Source organism: Podarcis vaucheri (genome assembly GCF_965113315.1).
Source record: "Podarcis vaucheri genome assembly, chromosome: 17".
Taxonomy (NCBI): Eukaryota; Metazoa; Chordata; class Lepidosauria; order Squamata; family Lacertidae; genus Podarcis; species Podarcis vaucheri.
Genome location: NC_138755.1, coordinates 5,692,295 through 5,717,443, shown reverse-complemented (window position 1 = coordinate 5,717,443; position 25,149 = coordinate 5,692,295). Strand labels below are relative to the sequence as shown.

Genomic DNA, 25,149 nt, shown 5'->3' with positions numbered 1-25,149 from the left:
AAACTGGATGTGGAGTGTTAATGGGAAAATACCCTAACATCAACTGTGCATGTGCAGATGAGCGCAGATGGCAGGTGTCTGGAGGGACATGGAAATCACAAGGTTCATGCACATCAGGTTAAGACAGGGGTCCCCGAACTAAGGCCAATGGGCTGGATAAGGCCCGAGGGACTCGTTTATCCAGCCCGCGGCAACCCCCGCCGCCCGCTCTTACCGGCGCTGTGTGGCTGCCCACTTCTGGGTCGGAGGAGCACCAGAAATAGCTTGTGCGCATGCGCAAGCATTATTTCCGGTGCACATCCAGGTCGGAGTAGGCCTGTGCACATGATCTTATCCCATGAAAACAGGCAGAATGCACACTGTGCAATATGCATAGCAGCCTGATGCATGTGTACTCAGTAGTGTGTCAGTGGGGGATTACCCCTTGCAAAATATGCACAGCAAGGGATGGGAATCTGAAGAAGAAGAAGAAGAGTTTAGATTTGATATCCTACTTTATTACTACCCGAAGGAGTCTCAAAGCAGCTAACATTCTTCTTTCCCTTCCTCCCCCACAACACACACTCTGTGGGGTGAGTGGGGCTGAGAGACTTCAGAGAAGTGTGACTAGCCCAAGGTCACCCAGCAGCTGCATGTGGAGGAGCAGAGACACGAACCTGGTTCCCCAGATTACGAATCAACCGCTCTTAACCACTACACCACACTGGCTCTTGAAGCCCATGGAATGAAACTGCCCTGTCTAGGCCTTGAATCTGCCTACCCACTAGTCTCCCACAGTTCACCCCACCTCTCAGATCATGCTCACTAGACCTGTTCTGCATTCTGTCTCCTTTTGCCTGGCTAGAATGCGTCCTTGAATGGCAATAATGCCTGTGTGTTCACATGTCGATATACTGTGCACTCACTGTGTTTCCAATAGCTCTGCCCCCCGCCCCACTGCCACGTGGCCTCTGAAAGGCTGCTTGTGATAGAAAGTGGCCCTTTGGGCTGAACAAAGGTGCATACCGATGCAGTCAGCAGCTCAGGCCAGTGCTTGACCTGGCTGACCACTGGGGCAGGGTATGCTCCCATCATCCTTGACTATTGACCATGCTGGTTTGGGCTGGAGTCCCGAATAACTGGAGGGCACTATCTTGGCTAGCCCAAGTCAGTTAGAACTGACTTGTTCCGTTACTTTATTCCATTAGTCACTGCTAACTTAAATTGGATTGAGGCTGCTGTGATTCAGAGGGAAAGTATTTTAGGCTTGGTGCAGCATTCAGCTATGATAAACTGACAACCTTAGTTCTCTTCATCTGCAAAATGGGAATAGCACCATATCTCACACAGAGTTATTTGGAAAATGAAGAAGCCTAGAAAATGAAGAAGCCTGGGGGTTAGGGAAAGAAAACCAAATAAATGTGCATTTCGAAAAAGGATATATCACTGTGTTTCTGATCAGATGGAAGATTGTAGCTGGAAACTGCCTCTGTCCTTTTGTAGCTGCGGCTTAGGTTTTGCCACCTACTCTGTCTCCCTTCCAATTCACAAGTCCTGCGTTATTTTTAAAATATGTGAGACTTGCCTGTCATTCAACTATCACAGTTCTAGGGCCATTTTTGTCACCTCCTGTAGCGCATGACAAGGTGGATGTGTCTCTTGCGCTGTGTCAGCTTGCCTGTGTTCACCCAGCCCGAGTTTATTTCGGAAGCAGCCTATAAATGTGTTTTCCCCACAACAAGCTGCGCCCAAACATTCAAAAACCACAAAAAGCAGAGAAGATTTGGAAAAACGCAAATATGCAAAATCATACCCTCCAACGTTTCTCTGGTGAAAATAGAGACATCCTACTTGAATGAAGGGACGCAGGTGGCGCTGTGGGTTAAACCACAGAGCCTAGGACTTGCCGATCAGAAGGTCGGCGGTTTGAATCCCTGCGACGGGGTGAGCTCCCGTTGTTCGGTCCCTGCTGCTGCCAACCTAGCAGTTTGAAAGCACGTCAAAGTGCAAGTAGATAAATAGGTACCGCTCCGGCGGGAAGGTAAACGGTGTTTCCGTGTGCTGCTCTGGTTCGCCAGAAGCGGCTTCGTCATGCTGGCCACATGACCCGGAAGCTGCACACCCTTGGCCAGTAAAGCGAGATGAGCGCCACAACCCCAGAGTCGGCCATGACTGGACCTAAATGGTCAGGGGTCCCTTTACCTTTACTCCAATGAATGAGTGAATAAATAATTAAAAAAATATTATTGTTTATACCCCAACAATATAATGTAATATAATAATATAATATAATATAATATAATATAATATAATATAATATAATATAATATAATATAATATAATATAATATAATATAATATAATATAATATAATATAATATAATATAATATAATATAATATAACATAAAGAAAACTTCCCTATCAAGGGCTGCCTTCAGATGGGTGGCTCTACATGCCCGTGAATTCGAAAACAACAAAAACCAGAGCAATTGAGTCAAAACGCGGGATCAATCCAATATCGCCCCCTCCCCCCATAAAACCAATCTAGGCTTAAAGCACAAAAACACAAAGCCAAAGGGGCAAGTTCGCTTTCCGTCCCCGACCCCCTCGCTTTCCTTCCCCTACTGACCGCTCTCCGCCCGTCTCCTCCGCGGCGCCGCCCCCTTCCCAGCGCGCTCCCCTCCCCGCCCGAGAGGAATGGTCCCGCCCAGCTCTTTCCCTCGCGCCGCGAACGGTTTCCCTCTCAGGGCGCGGGCGGCGCCAGGTGACAGCATCCGGCGGCGCCCCGGGGAGGAACCAAGTGCCTGGAAGACGGAGGGGTGTGCGCGAGCTCTGGGATAGCGGGAGCTCCAGGTGAGGAGAAGGGACAACGCCCCCCCCCCCGCATGGGCTGGGAGGGTAGTCGGGGGCCGCTGTCTTCCTCGCGGACGGCCCGCGACCGCCCACCCCATGGCTGTCAACGGGCTACGCCCCGCTTTCCTTCCTCGGCCCTGTGAACGGGACCCGCCCCCCTGGGGTGTGGGGGTTTGTGGGGGGCTCTGGGGGTGGGAATGGCGTCGGGGTGTGTCTCCCCTCAGCCCTTGTCTCTGAGGAGAAGGGAGGTGGCGGTACGTCAGGGGCGCAGAATCCTAGAAGTGGAAAGGGACCCTGAGGGTCATCTAGTCCGACCTCTTGGCGGGGTGAGGGGGTGGGGTCCCCTCCTGCGTTCTTTGTCGTGGCTGAATCTGTATTTGTTTATTGCCAGGGCTAGAAATCCAAAAGGGTGCTTTGGGTCAAGGGACGGAGGGAGGAATTCGTCAAGGGGCCAAGGTCAAGCTCTTGACAGCCCGACCCCGCACGTGTCTACTTGAGAGTAAATCCCCTTGGCATCTAGAATAAGAGAGCAAGAAGAACATTTATTGCATATATGGAAAATAATTGCGTACAGCTGAAAACGCCTGCAGTATTAAGATAAATTCAACGGTGTAGATAAGTTTTGATGGATGTAACAATGGAAAACCGATTAGTACAGTTTTTGTGACATATGCAGGGATGTAAGATATGTAAAATGAACCGTGGGGAGAGAAGAAGGGAAGTCGCTGATATCCTGAGTAGGTAAAATGTTTATCTGAAATTGTAAAACAGAAAATTTAATAAAAATCATATTTTTAAAAAGAGAGAGAGTAAATCCCACTGATGTCTCTGGGGACAACCCTCAAGCCAATCATGTCCAGGTTCAGAGCCTGGACTGAGGAAAGGGAAAGGGTGGCATAAACAGACCTACAGTACAAGCGGAGAGCACACAATAGAGACAAAGGCAGGATAGAGACCAAGAGAAATGTTTTTGTCTTTGGGGAAAGGGTAGGAGCTGTCTGGCAGTTGGCGAAAGACTGTGTAGGGCATCAATTGCTTGGCAGTTGTCTGGCAGTTGGAGACTGCTTTTTTTTTTTTAAGGATATAACAGACTTGGCACATGTAAAGCATATGTGAATCTCTATCCTTTTGATGTGCATGTGGATTTGTAACTAGCTGACTGACCGAACCCAAAGGGTGCTCATCAATGGTTCCTCTTCATCCTGGAGTAGAGTGACTAGTGGGGTGCCACAGGGTTCTGTCTTGGGCCCGGTCTTATTCAACATCTTTATCAACGACTTGGATGATGGACTCAAGGGCATCCTGATCAAATTTGCAGATGAACCAAACTGGGAGGGGTGGCTAACACCCCAGAGGACAGGAACACACTTCAAAACGACCTTGACAGATTAGAGAAATGGGCCAAAACAAACAAGATGAATTTTAACAGGGAGAAATGTAAAGTATTGCACTTGGGCAAAAAAATGAGAGGCACAAATACAAGATGGGGGACACCTGGCTTGAGAGCAGTACATGTGAAAAGGATCTAGGAGTCTTGGTTGACCACAAACTTTACCTGAGCTAACAGTGTGACGGGGCAGCTAAAAAAGCCAATGCAATTCTGGGCTGCATCAATAGGAGTATAGCATCTAGATCAAGGGAAGTAATAGTGCCACTGTATTCTGCTCTGGTCAGACCTCACCTGGAGTACTGTGTCCGGTTCTGGGCACCACAGTTCAAGAAGGACACTGACAAACTGGAACGTGTCCAGAGGAGGGCAATCAAAATGGTCAAAGGCCTGGAAACGATGCCTTATGAGGAATGGCTAAGGGAGCTGGGCATGTTTAGCCTGGAGAAGAGGAGGTTAAGGGGTGATATGATAGCCATGTTCAAATATATCAAAGGGTGTCACATAGAGGAGGGAGAAAGGTTGTTTTCTGCTGCTCCAGAGAAGCGAACACGGAGCAATGGATCCAAACTACAAGAAAGAAGATTCCACCTAAACATTAGGAAGAACTTCCTGACAGTAAGAGCTGTTTGACAGTGGAATTTGCTGCCAAGGAGTGTAGTGGAGTCTCCTATTTTGGAGGTCTTTAAGCAGAGGCTTGACAACCATATGTCAGGAGTGCTCTGATGGTGTTTCCTGCTTGACAGGGGGTTGGACTTGATGGCCCTTGTGGTCTCTTCCAACTCTATGATTCTATTCTATGTGACAGGAATGGGGTTTTAAATCTGCTCACCCAAAGACTGTAAAACCATTGAATGGCCATTCTTGAATGTTTTTTGCAATCTTAGTTTCAACCTTCCAGCAATCCTTGTGGCAATTGTGAATAGGTGGTGCTCTGTCCAGAGCATTTCTTTTTTGCCTCTTCTTGCTGCTTCTTTCAGTACATAAGACCATAGGAAGCTGCTTTATTCTGAGTCAGACCTTTGGTCTATCTAGCTCAGTATTTTCCATAGTGACAAAGCAGTGGGTCTCCAGGGTTTAAGGCAGGAGTCTCTGCCAGCCCTACCTGGAGACGTCAGGAATTGAACCCAGGACCTTCTGCGTGCAAGGTAGATGCTCTGCCACAGAGCTATGGGTGCTTGGGATGGTACATTTTAAACTGGAGACCATTTGCTGTGAGTCCCAAAACACCAGCTCCCTGCCTTGCAGGCCTTTTCCACCTGGCCAGCCTGGGAGGGTGGGACCCTGGCTCATTCCAGCTAGAAAAAGCTGAGGTGGCTGAACAGGAGACATCTGACTCTCTAGACAGTGCTGGACTTCATCTCCCATCAGCCCCAACCAACAGGGCCAATGGTCAGGGATGACAGGAGCTGTGGTCCACCAAGGGTTTTGTAATTGATTGACTTTAGTGGCTAAACTCTATGCCTCATCCTGCCAGCATTAGGAAGGCTTTGGTGAACCTCTGTGGGAAGAGAGCCTTTTGGAATGGCTGCTGAGAAATTATTATAGTCGTACCTTGGACACTGAACAGAATCCGTTCTGGAAGTCTGTTCAACTTCCAAAACATTTTACTTCCAAGGCGTGGCTTCCAATTGGCTGCAGGAGCATCCTGCAGCCCATTGGAAGCCGCACCAGATGTTCAGCTTCTGAAAATCATTTGAAAACCGGAACAATCGCTTCTGGTTTTCAATCGTTCAGGAGCCAAAACGTTCAAGGTTCCACTGTACTTTGTCACTTGAATGCCAGCCTTCTTCTCGTGTCTAAAGGTCTTTAGGTGAGGTTCTGCATTGTGTGCCTTTGTCACCAAGAAGTCCATCCAGGCCTAGTCTTGACAATTGCAGATGAAGAGCTAAAAGTACAAGCCTAGAGAGGCCTACTTATAAATAACCTTCATTGTTTCCAGTGAAGCTTATTCCCCGGTAAGAGGTTTCCAAACTCTTCATGTTGGTGACACACTTTTTAGACATGCATCATTTCATAACAGTTTTACTAGCAAACTAGAGGTTAAACTAACCCCTTGTAAGAGTGTTTGCTTGACACACCTACACACCGCAGCCGACACACTAATGTGTTGTGACACACAATTTGGAAAGCTCTGGTGTATAGGATTGGAGCTTAAAACTGTTTCTGGCTTATATGATGTGACTTGAATTCTCTGCTGTGCAATACAATAACAATCCCTCCAGTCTGAAAGCTAGCATGTCAAGGTGAGGAGTTCTAGCCTAGCATTCACCTGCTGTGCTGATTATGCAGGGTCTTATCTGCTGTGGCTCCCCATCTCAAATTTGATGAACTTTCAGAAGGCTTATGAAGACCTTTAGGAAAGCTTCTAGAATACTGGAGGTGTGATAAAGTTAGGTTTAAGTTCCTGTTGCTTTCTTGATCAGTTGGCTTTGGGGGTGTATGTTAGAAGAGGTTTTTTAATGGTTTTTATTAGTGTTTCTTGTTCTAAGCTGCATCAAGAGCCCCAGGGCCTGTACTTTAAGCAGAGTATACATTTTAAAATGATAATGAATTCTCCATTTAAACAACCCTGCCCTTAGATCTTAGTAAAATAGGTGTTGGTGTGCTTCCTCTCTTGCTAAATGCCTGCCAATATTGTTTATTGTTTCATTTCCCCCTCTTGAGTCTCCCCCATTAGCTAGCCTCTTATTTTCTTTATGGGTCAGTCCAAATGAGCCCTATTACATTATTTTCTTTATTACTTTACAGGCATTCCCTACTCTGACACTTATCTTAATAGGCTCTATTAAACAGGCCCTAGATAATAGGACCTGGCAGGCCAATTCCTTGGCAGATGGTTTTCCCTTTCCATGGGCCTCTGGTTCCATGACAATCCTAACATTAGTGGGTGGGGTTATTTCAAGAGGTGGGAGGCCATTCAATGGGATCTATGTACTTTCCTCACAAGTGATGTCTTTTGTCAGTAAGAACAGAAAAGAATCTTGTGGCAATCTTAAAGACTTAACACCTTTATTATGGCATAAGTGTTTTATAAACTACAGTCCGCTTCATCAAATGCATGACATGGCTGGCTGTTTGAGGGGAATCGGGTGTTTGGATTTGGGGTGTTGGCTGCAATGGATGGGTTGCTCATGTGAGCTCCAGGTTCTCTTTGTAACATGAGTTTTTCTTCCTTTCCCTTCCACAGGGCTGGAATAGGGGGCATCTGTTGCCCCCACAATGGCTTCTGATGTTGGAGATGCCCAAATAATCGAACCCCCTTCTGTGTCGCCTTTGGAGACCCGCGCACCCACGGTAAAGGAGCACCTTATTGGGGTGGTGGGAGATGGGAGGCAATGCCTAGATTGGGTAAGAAAAGTCGGGATTGGGTAAGAAAAGAAACTACCGTATTTTTCGCTCTATAACACGCAGTTTTTTCTTCCTGGAAAGTAAGGGGAAATGTCTGTGCGTGTTATGGAGCGAATGCCTGCAGATGGCAGGGGAATCCGCTGCAGTTGTGAGCAGTCCATGGCTCTCTTTGAAACTGCAAAGCGGGTGTAAGCGGCTCCTGTCAGCGAGCCGAGCCGGGGAGGAGGGAGAGAAGCAGATCCGGGTTGGATCGGGGTTGGTTGCTTTAAAACAACCCTGTGCTCTATGTCCCTCTCTCTTCTCCAGTGAGCTGCTAAGTAGCAGCAAAGCTTTTCAGCCAGCCTAGCCGGGAGAAGCAGATCCGGGTTGGATCGGGGTTGGTTGCTTTAAAACAACCCCGTGCTCTATGTCCCTGCCTGCAGTTTTTTGCTGTCCGATTTTGGATCAGCCACTGTAGGGGCTGTGTGTGTGTGTGTGTGTGTGTGTGTGTGTGTGTGTGCTTGAGCTATCGTTCTCCTCCTCCTCCTCCTTCCTGTTCACTCTCCCAGCGCCCCTGCGCTCTCCTGCGACTTTAGGATTGATACTGTGTGTATGTGAGAGAGAGAGGGGGGGGGGAATCGTTCTCCTTCTCTTGCTTCCCACTCCCAGCGCCCCTGCGCTCTCCTGCGACTTTAGGATTGATACTGTGTGTGTGTGTGAGGGGGGGGGATCGTTCTCCTTCTCTTGCTTCCCACTCCCAGTGCCCCTGCCTCGTCTGCGACTTTAGGATTGATACTCTGTGTGTCTGTGTGTGAGAGAGGGATTGTTCTCCTCCTCCTGCTTCCTGTTCACTCCCCCAGCGTCCCTGCGACTTTAGGGCGACTTTAGCATGGATCCACATGGATCCTCAGGATTTTTGCATTGGGCTACGCCAAACTCACCGTCAGATCACATTTCTGTGGCCACAGCATGAACCACAAAAATCATACATCCACTGTTTTGTTTAGAATATTTTTTTCTTGTTTTCCTCCTCTAAAAACTACGTGCGTGTTATGGTCTGGTGCGTGTTATAGAGCGAAAAATACGGTACCCTTTCTGCTCTGTGAAAGAGAGGAGAGGCTTGCTGCCTCTGTTGACACCCTGTGCTACCTCTTGGCTTCTCCAGAGGAAGACTAAGAAGAAGGGAGGGTTGCCAGACGCCAAACGGAAAGGGCGGGCCAAGCGGTTGAACAAAGATGCGGAGGATCTGCTCTCAAGCATGCAGCGATTGGTAGGTTGAGCACTTGGAAACGTGAGCTTTGGTGTTGGGGAAGCAGCATTGGCTGTTGGGGAGTGTTTGGATAGAGTGTGTACACATGCATGCAACCGTGTGGCCAGAGGGACCTTGGAAGATGGCACTCTTGCTGGGGAAACTGAGCTGACGGACTGTGTTTGGTCTTTTTTCTGGAAATATGCCCTCAATTGTTCTCATAAGCCCTTGGGGGCAAAATGCTTTGGCTCAGTGCTGTTGAGAAGGTGCCCTGTACATGCACAGAAGTACCTTCCTATATTGTGTAACAAGTGAGTCCTGCATCAAAACGTTGCTGGGTAAAGCGTTCCTCTTCAGGATGTTTACCAGACTGCTCTGCTCTTTTTCCAGGGGGCTGCAGTTTTAGCTGCTGAAGAATTGGCCACCTTAGAAAAATATAGCTATTGGTATCTAAGATGTTACCTGATTTCTTTTTAAGTGAAAAGCATGATTGTGATGGATGGGAGTGGTGCTATATGCGTGCAGTTGGGGGGTTAAAGGAGACTCCCCACACACTTTACTTACAGCGCTGTTCAATATTGTGCCTTTTAACTAGGATCTCACCACAGAATGTGCTACACCAGTGGGGACTGGCCTGGTTTGGGATGAACGGATGACACAGTTTCACTGCACATGGGATGAAAGGTATTTAGGAGTGAAAGTGTGGTTTTCAAGTCTTTGTTTTGATAGCTTGATACCCAGAAAACTTAAAGTGGCTTAGATTTCAGGACTTCTTCCCTCTCATGAAACTAGAACCCAGGGCCATACAAGGAAGCTACTATACTTTGGCTCCACAGCTGGAGGCAGGGTGCTTCCAAATACCAATTGCTGAAAGCCACAGGAGGGGAGAGTGCAGTTGTGCTTAGGTTCTGCTTGCGGGGTTCTCATAGGTGCCTGACTGGCCACCATGAGAACACGATGCTGGACTAGATAGCCCACTGGCTTGATCCAACAGGCTCTCCTTAGGTTCTTAAGCTGAATGTTAGAAGCCTTCCTGCCCCGTTTGCAGGCTTCCCGAAAGGCCGCTTATTGGCCACTGTCTGAAACCGAGCGTTGGAGGTTGATCCGATCGATCAGGGCACCCATCCCATTGGACTTAATAGACCATCATGCTGTGTGAACCAACATGATTAAGATGGAGCTGATCCTGACCCTAAGTTGCATAAAATTTTCATAATTTTCTTTTATATCAAACAAATCTTTTATGGCTATCCAAAGAGCGTCTCCATTTGAAACTGGAGCCTATTTCAGGCAAAAAGTAATGAATTTGGCCACTTCTTATGTTATGACAAATTATTATAAATGCTCATACCCCCCCCATATATATATATATAGAGAGAGAGAGAGAGAGAGTTTCCTGTCAAAAGACAAGCAGGGAAAGAACCAACTGAGGCTATCTACGTTAGCTGCTCTACAGTCTAGATTGACACCAGGGAACCTGTGTCTGCCCCCACCTCCTGCACTGAAGTCAGTGGACCCAAACTCCCATCAGCTTAGCTAGCGTGGCCAGTGGTCAGGGATGATGGGAGTTGTAGTCCAACAACACCTAGAGGCCTACAGGTTCCCCAGCTTTGATCTACATGGACTGATGCATCACTTCTAAAATCTGATGTTACCAATTTCAGACCAAACAATTGTCACAGCTGTAACCATTTCCCTCAGACCATGTAGTTATTCCTTGCCTCTAACCCCAGTTTCAGTGTCCTACTCCCTAAAACCCTAATATAATATGGGGTGTATTATATAGGCATGCCTAAATCAGGAGTTGGGATGTGTGTGTTTTTCTTCTGCAAGGTGAATCTCCCTTCCCTTCCCCACTTCATACTTCAGGAGACAGACATTCTTGCTTCCAAGTCATACGTTGACTTAGGCCACAATCCCATACAAACGTACCTGGGAGTAAGACCCACTGAAGCTGATGTGGCTTATTTTTTAGTAGACATGTCTAGGATAGCAATGTTAGTCTTCAGTTTTGATTCTCAACATAAGAGAGCTGTCTGCCTTTTTTTTTAATTTAAAATGATGCTTGTATGCTGTGCTTTTGAAAGCTTATTTGGCATCATATTTGGAGGTGGGTCAGTAGAGAATATCAGCTCCAGGAATATCGTGAAAGGGGATTGATGATGCCCCAAATACCAGCTAATGAGCCCCTTGTACTGCTTGTTGCTGCTGCAAACTGGTGTAGCAGGTTTCTCTCTCTTCCCTCAGCCTCCTTCCCCAAATTCAATCCTGGGAGGACAATGTATACCAGACCAAAAACGGTGTGCATTATTGCACTTCCAAAGCCCGCCTGCCCGCCCCCCCCCCCCCAATTGCAGCTTTTAGGTACTCCATATGCCCTTGTTAACTCGGTGTCAACCTTCTTATGATTGTTTCTACTGATGTTTGAATGACTTGAAAGAGAATGGGAGGGGGGAAGCTGTGGGGGAAAGTTTGTTGGTTTGAAAACACATACTAAGATATATGTGGATAATGTTACCCTTAGGCCCTGCTAGACTACGTTTTCCCCATTATGCACTCTGCTGCAAGCAGTTTGGGAATCTAATGTATGTTTCCTAATTCCAAAACCATTGATTATTTTTTTCCCGGCAGGGGGGGAAAAGTACCCTTGGTTTGGATGTGGGTAAATATATAATCCTGAACTTATCCTCCTTTGTGCTGCCTGTACATCCATGCTGTTTTTTATTATTATTATTATTTCATCCCACTTGACTCACACTTCCAGTGTAGTCTGAACACAGTTCCACCACACACTCTCCACTATTCTCCCTCTCCCTCTTGGTTTACCCCTCTTGCCCTTAATATCCGGCCATTGTGTTGCCCCTGCATTCTTGGCCTCCGCTCCAGTGCAAATCTCATGATAGTCTTCCTCTGTAGGGTCTGTGTTTCTCACACTTGGAGAGAAGCAGTTGCAATTTCATCATTTAGGCTGCAATCCAGTGCAACAGAGATTGGGAGAGAACCTAATTGGGAGATGCTAATGGGCAGTCATTTCGTTGGCCACGTTGACTGGGGCTGATGCACGTTGGAGCCCAGCGACACCTGGAAAGCCACAAGTTTTGCATCCCTGATCTAGAATCTGGTTTTGTACTTGGCAGGTGCAACTGGTGCAGCAGGATGGTCCTGCACTGTTGCCCTCACTGAGGGTGAGGCTTTGTGGGTGCGCAGGTGGCGCCTTCCGCTCAACACTTGCGCAGCCCTGACCTTAACTCTGCATCATGCCAGTAAGTGCTGTTAGGAGAGCATTGGCATGGCACCATGCCAGCCACTCCACAATACTTGTGTGACTACCCGCAAGCACCTATCTCCTGATTCCTACACAGATTCTTTCTCCAGTACCATTTTGGTTGTTTCGTAAATCGCCACAGCATTCTGGGAGCCACATCCATGTGAGGTGGGAAAGGTCACTCTGATAAAGCAAGAGACTGGTTCCTTCCAATACATATTACTGGAGTAGCATGAGATTTGGCCACGCCAAAGAGGCTGTCACACCACTCCCACAATGGAGAGACCGTTTTCTAGAATCGGTGAAACAAAGCAGCCCTTTCCCACCCGCCCCAACTCTGATTGTACCAGTTCAGGCTGAAGGTAGCGGAATTTGTGTGTGTGTGTGTTTTGCATAATTGAATGGTCCTCCAAGTGCAACCCCCTCCCCACCTTCCACAATACAACCCTCTCTACAAGTACTAGTTTACCGGGGGGAAGAGTTCAGCAACTCTCCCTGGAGTAATTCTTCCCCCCCAATTTATAATAATAATCTTGGGGTATGTGCTTCTTTTCCACATGGGAGCATTCAAGCAGGGCATCTCTATGGACAGCATAGGAGCCAGCTCCAGGTGGTCTTGGGTGCTTGGGCACCCACAATAATATCACTATGGGGGCCGGGCACCCACAAAGTCGATGAGGAAAGCCAGAGAAAGGCAGGCAGCCTCTGCAGCGCTGCATCCAAGATAGAAGCAGTTCAGCTCCACCCTCTGCAGCCAGCAAACAGGGCATCCTCTTCCTGTCTCTAAGTCCCTCCCTGCGGAAAGGAGGAGGAAGAGGAGCTGGTGGTGGCTGTCTCAATGCAGGCATGCAGCGTCACACACATGCGCCTGCATATAGTGCTTGTGACATCACATGCATGGCATGCGACGTCACATTGCGTTTTTGGAGGAGCTCCCCATTGTGCATGCATCATGCATGTGACGTCACAAGCACTATGTGCAGGTGTGTGTGTGTGATGTCGCATGTCCGCGTTACGGCGGTGGGCACCCACAGTCCTGAGGGCAAGATGGTACCCCTGGTGGACAGTCCTTTATTCCCATCAGCCCCAGCTAGCATGACCCAATGGGCAGGGGTGACTGGAGCTGTAGTCTGGCCACATCTGGAAGGCTGCTGGTTTCCTTTTATTTATAAATCTATTGCCATCAAGCCTAGTTGGGGACAGAGCAGTAAACTATATATTTGAAATATAATAAATGAATGAATAGAGAATTGTTTGAGAAGCACTGAGGATTGAGTTTCCCATATTTTAAGCAGGAGCTTTTATCCATTACCATAAAAGCTCAGAGTTGCCATGTGTCTTCGTAAGCTACTAGATTCTCTGAAAATTGTCATCTTCTGCACATCTATTCCAATTTCAAAAGTCTCACACTTCAGACTACTCAACAGTAGCTTCTGATTGTAGTCTGTTGTTCACTCTCCTCACCTGCTCTCCCCACTGCCATCCATAATCTGCAACCCAAATATCTTATTCCCTTCCACTTTAATTCCAGTCTCCCGTATATCCCTTCCTGTCTTCTCCTTGTTTCATTGTGCTCCTTCCTTTATGATGATGGTGGTTTAAAAAGTCTTGATAATAAGGCTTTCCTTACCCAACCCTGCTTGTTTTGCTGTAATTTTTAATCTGTCAGATTAAAGGGCTGGGATCTTGATAAAGATTACCAACTTGCCTCTAATCAGACATCGTCAGAGTCTGCCTTGGGTCAAGAGGTATCAGTTGTGCCTGTGTGTATTTTGTTCAGGTTGGATGTTGTTGCTATTTCTCCCTTTCTTCTCAGGGTGAGAATCTCCCTGCAACACCCCCGCCACCCAAATCCTTCCCGACTCCTTAGTTTGTTTGTTGACCCAAAGCATCCCGATCCTTCTACCATCCTCCAATTTAATGTGTTTTTGATTTATCCTACACCCCTCTTTGTTACCTCTTTCCCCAGTTTCCCAGAGTGTCCAGAGCGGCTGGTAGCCATACGAGACAAATTGCTGCAATGTGGACTGCTGGAACGTTGCATCCCAGTCGAGGTGAGAAGAAGGGGAGCAGGTGGGGGGAAAGAGGAACTCAGGGGTGGCCAGAAGGGTTGAGAGTCAGTGTAGTGACTGAGAATATCAGACTAAGACTTGGAGAGACCTGAGTTCTAATGCTCACTCAATTTACTGTGAAGCTCAGCTGGGTGTCCCTGGGCCAGTCACTCACTCTTGGCCTAACCCACCTTGCAGGATTGTTGTGAGGATGAAAGCAGGAGGGGAAAGAGCTACATAAACCTCCCTGAGCTGGTTGGAGGAAGGACAGGGTAAAATCAATTCAATTCAATTCAATTCAAAATCCTTTATTAGGCATAACACACCACACATTAACAAACAAACATCATATACAGACTGTATAGAATATGGGCTCCACGAACATAATTTATCCTAGTCCTATTCTTAACTCCAAGAGATGAATCGATGTACAAATATAATATAATACAACACAGCAACATCACCTACCATTAAAAACCACTAAGTCTCTTTATCATAGCCCATTCTTTCTTCATGGACAGCATTTAAAAATTCAGCCGCTATTAATGTAATTTGATCATCGCTGTCCGCCAGCAGGTCCTGAACAGTTGGTTGTGTAAAAATCTGTCTATTAAATTTTAGGGCCTCAAATAATTGTTTTCTGGCATAACTGCCGAAATCACAGGAAAAGAATATATGCTCTAGAGCAGGGGTCTGCAACCTTTAAGACAAAAAGAGCCACTTGGACCCATTTTCGAAGAAAAAAACAACTGGGAGCCGCAAAACCATTGCGACATTTAAAACAAATATATCTCCGGAGCCGCGATCTGACAGCGGGCGGGAAGGTGACGTCGGGACGGTGCGTGACTAACGCACGCACCGCCCCCATGCGACCTCACAGCCAGTACAGCGCCCGCCACAGTGGGGAGTGTCGGGGCGCACAATGCGCCTCCTCCCCTCGCTAGTATCTGCCCCGGAGCCGCGGCAAAGGTGTAAAAGAGCCACATGCGGCTCCGGAGCCGCGGGTTGCAGACCCCTGCTCTAGAGTATCGGGTTCCTGTTTTCTGCATTTGCAGAGATGCTCTAATTCTGGGATAGCTAAGTATCTTCCTCTCACTACCATCAAGGGAAACATGTTGAATCTGGCCAACATAAACAGCCTACACGATTCATGTTTCTTCAAATTTGTCATGTACCCCTTTTGGAAATCTCTACACAAAGTGGATAGGAGAGCAAGTGCTGTGCTTTGCAACCTCAAGCATGGCGAGAACACTTTTTTCTGTGAGAGTCTTTCTGATAATTTCCCATGTATCTTTGGGATCAGAGATTGCAAAGTCAGTTAGAAGTCAGTTTGAATTCTATCTATCACTCAGCCCTTGTACCTAAATCGGGGTAAAATCTAATAAATAATAGCTGGGGAATGAGAAATCCAGAATCTTTTCCCCAGGTACTAAACGTTCATCTCTTTCTTTACAGGCTCAAGAAATTTCTGAGGAAGAAATCCTCTTGGCTCACAGGTAAAAGCAGATGTTCGAGCTGTAGGGTGGGGGGGTAGGCAGGGAGCTGGTTCATGGACTTGTAGAGGAGATATGGAGATGGTGCATCATTAGAAAGCCTCATTGGAAAGCCTGGTCCTGCTGATACGCGTTGCATTTTTTTGTTGGTTCAAGATAAAATGAGTATATAGAAAGGAGAATTCCTGGATGCCAAGATCCACATTTGGGACAAGTACTTTTTGTTGGGGGAACCCAGCAGAGACTTAAAATCATAAAATATGCTGCAAAGTAAAACATGGAAATATAGGCTGTTAGACCTTTAAAATAGGTCCTTCCAAGTTTTTTTCTCCTAGCATAGAAAAAGACCACATGTTTAGTAAGTTGAAAATGGGGTTTTTTCCACCACATGTGGAGGTGTGTGCCTATGGAGGTTCAGCCTCTCCAGCATTTAGATGAAGTTCCTTGGTGTATCAGCGCCAGCTTCTGTGGTGTTAGATACCATGTAATAGAAGCAACTCCAGAACTAGCTCTTTTAAATACCTTCCAGGAAAACAACAGACTTGCACACGACAAGGAACTCATGTCACACTCTTAGCAGCTAGAAACATCATAACTAGACACTGGAAGAGCCTATATGTTCTTTTCCTTGTTTATTTGTTTGTTTTGTAACATAAGAAAATCTTTAATAAAAGAACTATTTAAAAAAAAAGGTTTACTTACAAACTTTCCAAAGGTCAGGTTCATGTGTTTCAGCATTCAGAAAAAGTTGCACAGGCAGTAAAGCTTGGCTTAGTTCCAAAGTGGTGAAAGTTCCTAAACTATTGGTATTGAAACTCAAGAGAGACTTGTTAGAGCCATACAGTCTGAGCTGGAGCATCCATCTCAAACCTTTTTATTCACTGAACTTCTCAGGTAGGTTGGAGATTGAACAACAAGCTTCATTACCCATTTCCTCCCAAGATAAGGGGAAGTGACCTTGCTAAGCCTGGCAGGATAGCTTTCTGTATGGTATTGACCCATTCATCCATTATAATTTGACTTAAGCGTGATGGTTATATGAGGCTAGTTATCCCACATTTTTAACAGCCCTGAGTACTTGGCCCTGATGAAATCTACTGAAACCATGAGTGAGGCTGAGCTGAGATCTCTGTCGGACACATATGATTCTGTCTATCTACACCCAGTGAGTATCCACAAAGCTCTGTACGTTCCCTATGGCATGGTATCTGAACAACAATCGAGTCATCTGAGCTTTTTTAAAAATAAAAAGAAGAGCAAGTTTCTAGCTCTTATGGTTAGAGTTGATGTTTCCTGACCCAGAGCAGTTGACACCTCTGCTGTGGCTCTGGGAGCTTCTGTTGAATTTAATCATTCCTTTGCAAGAGCATCCCTCTCCCCTCCTTCGTACTGTATTTGCCTGCAGTCTGAGGCTGCATATATACCATATATTTAAAGTGCATTTAGAGCACGCACCCCCCCAAAAATATCCTGGGAACTGTAGTTTGTTAAGAGTGATGGGAGTTGCATCTCTGTGAGGGATGAACTACATTTCCCAGGATTCTTTGGCTGGGTTTAAATGTATTGCTTTAAATGTACGCTGTGTCTATGGAGCTTGAGAGAATCCCTTGAGGATGTATGGTGAAAATATATAGGTGGCAAGAGGGCCCTTAAGCTCTTGGGTAGCCTGTTTATGGGATGCAGGGTTAACCTGTTAACCTGGCTCTCTTTCCCCTACCCCAGAATTCCTACCGCTGCGCCTGCCTTGCTGCTGGTTCTGTCCTGCAACTTGTGGAGAAGGTGCTGGCTGGGAAGCTGCGTAACGGCCTGGCTCTGGTCAGGTATGGCAGAAACAAGGATCCTTTTTGTTGTTTGATTTGAGCGGGGGTGGGGTGGGGGAGTTGTGCTTAAATGTGGTCCTGGAGCTCCATCAAGAGCACACTTGGCTCCTCAATTTTACAGGTTCCCTCGCAAGTGTAGGAAGGGACATAAATTCTCCCAGTGTGTTATGCGCAAAGGACACATGTGCTTCTCTTTGGTGTGTCTGTCTGTCCTTTCTTCCTTTCTCTCTCTCTTCACACCACAAGTGAGGAGGAAGGTAGGGGAGAAATGGTAAGGAAAGAAGATGAGTATCCCTCGTGCATGCACGTGCACACACACACAGGGCCAGATTTAGGTTTGATGAGGCCCTAAGCTACTGCAGGTAATGGGGCCCTTTATATGTCCAGCTGTCCTTTGTCAACAACAAATTGTCACTGTTTGTTGTGTTGAATATATGACAAATAGTTATTTATGGACCTAAAAGGTATCTAAAGCCATTTGCGCAGAAGAAAAAATATTTTATCAAAGTAATTGTTGAAATACAGTTAAGAAGTATATTAATAGTGAAATACAGTTAAGAAGAAGTATATTAATAGTGAAATAATTACCAGTGATATTTTAGGGAGCAGGCTAGCAGGCGGTACCCATTACTTACATCATAGGAGCCTACACAACACAAAACACTGTTGTTGTATGTAGGTTTAATTTTATTTGTTTTTTATCTTATATTTTGGAAATTTACATCCAGGGGTTTTTTTCCTTTAATTTTTTTGGGTGCCCCCAAGAGAGTGGGGGCCTAAGCTGTAGCTTGTTTAGCTTATACGTAAATCTGCCACTGCACACGCAACACAAGAAAAGTGAGGCCATGACTTCTGTGTTTGCTGCATGGTATCTACAGCTGAATTTTTATACATTGAAACAGAGAGCATACTAACCTTGCAAAACATATTTGATTTATGCCACTTTAATCATTCTCATGACTTGGCACGGTGGTTCTGAGAATTCTCACAAAAGCTTATGCCAGAATAAATGTTAACAAATTTAGGGTGCTACAGGACTCCCAGAGGTTCCTGTTCCCCTCCCACAAAGAATCAGGGATTCTCTGGGGGAGAGGAAGTAAGCATTGAACCAGCCCCCTCCCCACTCCCACAGAATTCAAGAGCAAAACAAAGAACAAACAAGAATAATAATATTAAAGCAAAAATATCCACACCTGGAAAACATTTACGGTAGTTCCTCTGAACGAGGGCTGGGGGGCTAATGGGAGGAGCCCCCCTTGTCTGATCCAGAAGCAGATGTGTGGTTGTGCTTTTCAACTGCTTCCTTTTCATGGTGCTTTCTCACAAGACAGGTGTGAGAAGGCATGTGATGATGTCTCCAACACTTTTGGGAACATCCCCTAGAGGCCCACCAAAGTATAAGGCTGGACACTTTCTGGAATCACCAAGTCTCTCTTCCTGATGTGACATTCTCGTTCTGGGGTTAGCCAATGTTACCTTTTTGGTTTCAGGCCACCTGGACACCACGCTCAACGTGACAAGATGGATGGCTACTGCATGTTCAACAATGTAGGCATCGCAGCCCAATATGCGCGGCAAAAATTGGGAGTGGAGCGGTGAGTATCGTGGACCCACGTCAGAGGTGCATAGAGGCAGGCCTCCTAAATGAACTCTTTCATTTTTACAGCATGTATCCTCAAACCTTTCTCATAGGAGAGCAATCCAGGACTTTGGTCCTCTGTTGAGTGAGGATCAAGGCTATTAATCTACCAAAGAGGAGCCTTCTAATGTCCCTTTTCCAGACTTTTTCAGCGGTGGATCTTTGCCTCCCTTTTTACAAAGAAACATGGCTGCTCTTGATGGCAAGTTGTAGCTGCTTTGTAGAAAATACAGCAGTCACCCGCCTTGTACTTGTGCAGAAAGGGAGTGTAGAGTTATCCTGAGCTGAAGTTTCAGTAACAATTTGCCATTTCTTTTAAAGTAAAGTGCAGCTGGTACATTTATGTCAAATTGTGGATAGCATAGGAACTAAGAAGCCCCTGGTTCCATTGTCATCTTTACCATGAACCCATTAGCTGTCCGAAGGCTAGCCAGTATTCTCTTGGCTTCAGAAAATCCATCTGTCCTGTGAGGGGGAATAATATTGGGCTACAGGGCTGTTACTACAGGGCATTGCAGTAATTAGCCTGAATACTAGAAATAAAAATGCTAATAATTACAGAGAAATGGAGCTGGGTTTCATCAGCATACTGGTGGCATCTTATCCCAAATTTTGCAGGTCTACAATATCTAGGACTCATTGGAGGGATGTCATTGACAGTGAGCATTGATGGTAACTCTTCTTTTTTCAGAAAGCTGAGCTCTGTGTAGAGTTCTCTTATTATTGGTGACCCTTCATGTTTCTTTCCCTTCTAGGGTGCTTATTGTTGACTGGGATGTGCATCATGGACAAGGCACCCAGTACCTCTTTGAGGACAATCCCAGGTGCAGAATAAAAGGGATCAGAGGGTATTGGGCAAGACTGTTTGGGGGTGAACAGGAATTTGCAAAAGAAGGGGTGGTCTAGTTAAATATGGGCTGCAGGCTGGAAGGCTTGTAGCCCAACTGGGCTAAGAGTGCTGGACCAATGGGCAATATTTCTTCTCACTGCTGTATCTGCCATGGTTTCTGTTCATAGCATCCTCTATTTCTCCATCCATCGCTATGAAGGGGGCAGCTTCTGGCCCCACCTTTTAGACTCTGACAGTCATGCTGTGGGCAGAGGTCGGGGAGAGGGCTACAACATCAACCTGCCCTGGAATCAGGTAGGAAATGCTAGTGGGTGGGGTGCCCTTTACCTGTAGAGTGATTTACCTGTGTGTTTCATTGCCACAGCCCCAACTCAATAGTGGCAGCTCTAAGACAAGGTTTTTTGTGTGTCTGTTTGTGTTTCAATGAGTTGCTTATGGATTAGGGCTCTCCTTCAAGAGTTTTAATGTGCTCTGTCTGTCCCTCCAGATAGGGATGCGGGATGCTGACTACCTCTCTGCCTTTTTGCATATCCTGCTGCCTGTGGCCTTGGAGGTGAGGATTGGGAAGTAGAATTGTTTGGTTAATGGGAGATCAAGTGAGATCTTTGGCTTACCCATTTCCTTTTGGGTTGTTTGTTTCTTGCAGTTTCAGCCCCAGTTGGTCCTGGTTGCTGCTGGTTTTGACTCTGTAATCGGTGACCCCAAGGTATGAAAATGTCTTTTGCAAACTCTGCAGAACAGCCCTCGCTCCACAGCAGTGTTCAGGCTTCTGTCTGAAGGGAACCATTCTATATAGAATTCTTGCAGAGCACCTATTACCCCAAAGAGGATTTAGGAGTGTGTCCTGGGCTCACATTTTCCATGCAGAGTCTGTTGGGCTGCACGTTTGCCCTGTAAGAGGGAACTTTTTGCCTTAGAATGTGCCCAGCCCTGTTGCTGCACGTTGCAGGGAACAATCTGCAATGCTGGACAGACTGTCTTCTCCACCGCATCTGCTCAACATAGCTGTGCTGTTCTTCCCACCCTGCTGTCCTAAATCCCCCAGACCAGCTGATAGCCAAGGCTTCTTGTCTCCTGTCTTGAAGACATAAAAGAGAGAACAGGAAATGAAGTGATTCTCTGGCCACTTTGCACTTTGTGAACACTAGTGACAAGATGAGGCCAGGCTGCAAGCCCCGTTCTCCCCCTCTTGGTTCCAACTTCAGTGGTGAGCAGCTTGAGTGAAGAGCTACTGGCACCAGGTGGGAAGGAGCAGATTGCTCTCCCAGCTTCAGCTTTTCATTCAAGCTGTGATTGGTGGGTGGGTGTGCGTGTGCGTGTGTGCATGCTGGGCGTGCTCATGTTCTCCCGTGTTGGTGAAAGTGATTTGGGGTGAAGGATTGCAGGGGCAGGAAGAGGGAGGGAAGGAATCTTCTCCCCACCTCTCATTCTGCAAATCCTCTGGTCCCTGCTGCTTCTGTGCTGCTTATCTAGATCTGAGGCGTGCTTGAGCTCTAGGTAGACAACATGGTGGCACTTCCATCTGACTAGGAGGCAGAGGGGTCCTCCATCCCTTCTAGCAGTTGTCCCCAGCTTGGCTCCCCCCCCCCCAGGTGATGCTGGACTCCAGCTCCTGTTATCCCTGACTATCAGGCATGCTGGCTAAACCTGATTGGAGTTGGACTCCAAGAACATCTGGAGGGCACATTGGTTAGATTGCTTTTATGGGGCCTAAAACACAATATATTAATTAGTCCTGTATATCCAGCCCATGGAGCTGCTGGAGGCCCTCTAAAGAGCTTCTCAGGGGGCTGCAGTGGAGGCAACTAACTCACCTGACCCTCATATTTTTTCTGGGTTTTTTAATCTCCTCTAGTAGAAACCACTCCCCACCCAGTCAGCCTGTACCCCAAAAGTAAGATATAAGAGCAAAATCCACTTTTTTTGCATCTGTAGGGGGAGATGTCAGCCACGCCAGCATGTTTTGCTCACCTGACACATCTGTTGATGCCGCTGTCTGGAGGCAAGCTGGTTCTGTCTCTGGAGGTGAGCAATGTACACTTTCCATCTTGTTCCTGGGTGAAGGAGAGCAGCTCCCGTACAGATCTAGCTGCTCTCTCCGTGCAGGGACTGTGGCTGTCTTATCTTCTCCCTTTCTTCCTCCTTTTCAGGGTGGCTACAATCTCCAGTCCCTGGCAGAGGGAACCTGCGCAGTCCTCAAGGCTCTTTTAGGAGACCCCTGTCCTCTGCTGGAGTCTCCTCTTACCCCGTGTGCCAGGTAAGAGAGCGGGTGCATTGGGCCCCTTCCCAAGCATTGTGCCTGAGCGTTTCCTGATGGCCGCCTTCACTTTTCCCTCCCAACAGTGCCCTCTGCTCCATTTCCCAGACCCTTGCAGTTCACAGCAAGTACTGGAAGAACCTCCGGAGAACCAGTGAGTTCCGCAGGCTCTGCCTCTGTTTTGCCCTCTTTCTCAAGCAGCAAGCAGCAAACCTGGTCCTCTTTGGTTCTGCTCACTTCCTGCCAGGGCTGGCCCTGCCTCAGACAGCTTGATTTGGGGTGTCATGAAAAGGCAGCAAATGGTTAACTCTTTAATTTGTTTTATTATTACCAGGAAGTGGGGGGCAATAGCCCTTGTGGCAGTACATGCTGCTTGTGGCTCTTGGTGGCTCTGCCTCAATCAACGAAATATCCTGGGCCAGCCTGTCTTCTTAGCCCCACAGGCTGCAGCTCCTTCCAGGAAGCAGAGGAACCCAAATCACCTACTTTCCCCTGCCTTCCCCCCTATAATGATTCAGGTACTGATGTGCCTCGGGAGAATGGAAGAGAGGCAGGCACAGTTTTTCCACCAGGCCACCCCTTGCCAGCAGCAGAGATCCTGTCCAAGTCAGCGGCTGAACTGATGCTACCCCGGCCCCCTTCCCGCACTGGGCTGGTCTATGATGAGAAGATGACGGAGCATTACAACATGTGGGACAGGTAGGGATCAATTCCATGCACAGCTTTTAACTCAAGGCCAGATGCGGCTTGTGGTTCCTCTGCCACCATCCTGTGCTGCAGTTAGGCTTGAACAAAGCCTCCTGTGGGAGCCAGTGGAAAGTCCCCCCCCCCCCCGCAAGCCCCAGTACAGTTGCAGGGGGTTGGCTCTGGAAAGGGTTAACTACTGTCCTCTCAGCAGGAGCATCCCACACATACACCCATGCAATATGGGAGAATGATAATACTTACAGGGTTGAAAGCTTCTATTGTGTGTGTGGGAACTCCCATTCACTCCCCCAAGAGCTTTCTTCTTATCTATGCAAATAAGGATTTGGGGAGGTGGCTCTTCCAGATCAGGACCACAGTGTAGGGATGAATGGGGTCTCAAGAGCCAGTGTGGTGTAGTGGTTAAGAGCGGTAGACTCGTAATCTGGTGAACCGGGTTCGCTTCCCCGCTCCTCCACACGCAGCTTCTGGGTGACCTTGGGCCAGTCACACTTCTCTGAAGTCTCTCAGCCCCACTCACCTCACAGAGTGTTTGTTGTGGGGGAGGAAGGGAAAGGAGATTGTTAGCTGCTTTGAGACTCCTTAGGGTAGTGATAAAGCGGGATATGAAATCCAAACTCTTCCTCCTCCTCCTCTTCTTCTTCTTCTTCTTCTTCTTCTTCTATCTATCTATATCCCCCCCCCGCAAGGTGGCTATTTGTGGAGGGGGGAAGGGGGGAATTACATAGCTGGTCCCTAAAAAGTGGGCAAGTGAAGTCCTCGCCATCTCTCCCATGAAGGTTGGGGGGCAGGTTCCCACACCCCCTTGTCCTCCACTTTCCTCCCGAGTCTCGGCGCCTGGCCCTCCCTTAGTGCTCCCTCTCTTCCATAGTCAGCATCCAGAGCTGCCTCAGAGAGTCTCCCGGATCTTCCAGCGCCACGGGGAGCTTCGCCTGACGGAAAGGTGCTGCCGGCTCCCGGCCCGGCTCGCCTCTGAAGAGGAGCTGCGGATGTGCCACAGGTGGAGATGCAGCCCCAGATTGCAAGAGCCTTTGCAGCTTCTGGGAGTGGGTTAGGGTGGGTGTCCCAGAAAGGGTGGGCTAGTAACTTCTGAGGCTCCGCCCTCTTCCCGTGGGGGGGGGGGTGCCGACTCTGTCTTGCGTCTCCTCTCTGCAGCCTGGCCTACGTGGAGACGGTGAAGTCAACGGCGGCTATGAAGCCCCGTGACCTGCATCGCCAGGGCGACCAGTACAATTCCATCTTCATCTGCGCCAGCTCCTATGAGTGCGCTCGGCTGGCGGCTGGTTCCGCGTTCAGTGCAGTAGAGGCTGTGCTCTCTGGGCAGGTGAGTGCTGGCGGCCTAGTGGGGCAGGGGGTGGCCAGTCATCTTGCTCCAGGTGCAGACCATCCTGGAGGCCTGAAGGCAGGACTGAGTGGTGGGGGACTCAGGGAAAGACCCTGGAGAGGAGGAGTCCTAGTGGGCACTGGGAAGGCAAGGACCTTCAGTCCTTGCAACTGCTTCATCAGGGCAAGACCTCCTAGAAAGAGTTGCTGAGACCACTAGGCTGGCGCTGTGGTTTGTTTCCTTCAATAAATAATTAACTTTTTAATTTATGTATTTTTTTTTTAAAAAAAATTGTATTTTCAATTTTACATAAGCATATACTGTAATCTCTTCTGATTTCCCTCCCCCCCACTGTAGATCTTAATGTAATGATTTCCCCCTCTGCATCTCTATCATAACTCTATTTTTATAAATCCTTTGTCAGTCCATAGTTCAAATTTTTACTACAAGTTTTCTGTCAATTCTACCAGTGTTTGTAATTGTTTACAATAGGTGTTCAAATAAATTATAAACTTTCCCCATTCTTTATTAAAGACCTCCTCGTGGTTTCTAATTCTTTCTGTAAGTTTTGCCCTCTTGGCATACTTCATCAGTTTTGTCTGCCATTCTTCTTTGGTCTGAGTGATACCATCTTTCCATTTCTGCACAGCTGTGGTCGCATACATAAATAGTTTTGTCTGGTCCTTCAGGATCTCTGGCCCTATAATACCTAAAAGAAAGGCTTCTGGTTTCTTAGGAAAAGTTATTTTAAACATTTTCTTCAGTTCATTATATATCATTTACCAGAAGTCTTTTATCATGGCCACCACATATGAGAAAAAGTACCCTCTTTTTCTTTACATTTCCAGCACATTTTAGACTTTGATTTGTACATCTCAGCTAATTTGCTAGGAGTTAAATACCAACGATACATTGAAATATTGTTTCGTTCCTGACCTGTGCCTGAC

General features: G+C 47.2%; 1 protein-coding gene across 2 annotated transcripts in view; it reads left to right on the top strand.

Annotated features, from left to right (window-relative positions):
- The first annotated feature begins 2,680 nt into the window (after positions 1-2,680).
- Positions 2,681-25,149, top strand: part of HDAC6 (histone deacetylase 6) — a 39,923-nt gene continuing 17,454 nt past the window's right edge. The window contains exons 1-19 of one of the 2 annotated variants that reach the window (XM_082205387.1): positions 2,681-2,832; positions 7,410-7,516; positions 8,715-8,819; positions 9,394-9,482; positions 14,033-14,117; positions 15,570-15,610; positions 16,676-16,772; positions 17,330-17,427; positions 18,918-19,022; positions 19,822-19,890; positions 20,084-20,210; positions 20,404-20,469; positions 20,563-20,622; positions 21,852-21,941; positions 22,067-22,173; positions 22,260-22,327; positions 22,692-22,872; positions 23,750-23,878; positions 24,034-24,202. In XM_082205387.1, coding sequence (XP_082061513.1) covers positions 7,442-7,516; positions 8,715-8,819; positions 9,394-9,482; positions 14,033-14,117; positions 15,570-15,610; positions 16,676-16,772; positions 17,330-17,427; positions 18,918-19,022; positions 19,822-19,890; positions 20,084-20,210; positions 20,404-20,469; positions 20,563-20,622; positions 21,852-21,941; positions 22,067-22,173; positions 22,260-22,327; positions 22,692-22,872; positions 23,750-23,878; positions 24,034-24,202 — 1,761 coding nt within the window. In that variant the 5' untranslated portion in view covers positions 2,681-2,832; positions 7,410-7,441. Of the gene's footprint in view, positions 2,833-3,063; positions 3,087-7,409; positions 7,517-8,714; positions 8,820-9,393; positions 9,483-14,032; positions 14,118-15,569; positions 15,611-16,675; positions 16,773-17,329; positions 17,428-18,917; positions 19,023-19,821; positions 19,891-20,083; positions 20,211-20,403; positions 20,470-20,562; positions 20,623-21,851; positions 21,942-22,066; positions 22,174-22,259; positions 22,328-22,691; positions 22,873-23,749; positions 23,879-24,033; positions 24,203-25,149 lie in introns of those variants that run through there. The other variant, XM_082205388.1, reaches the window with a different exon arrangement.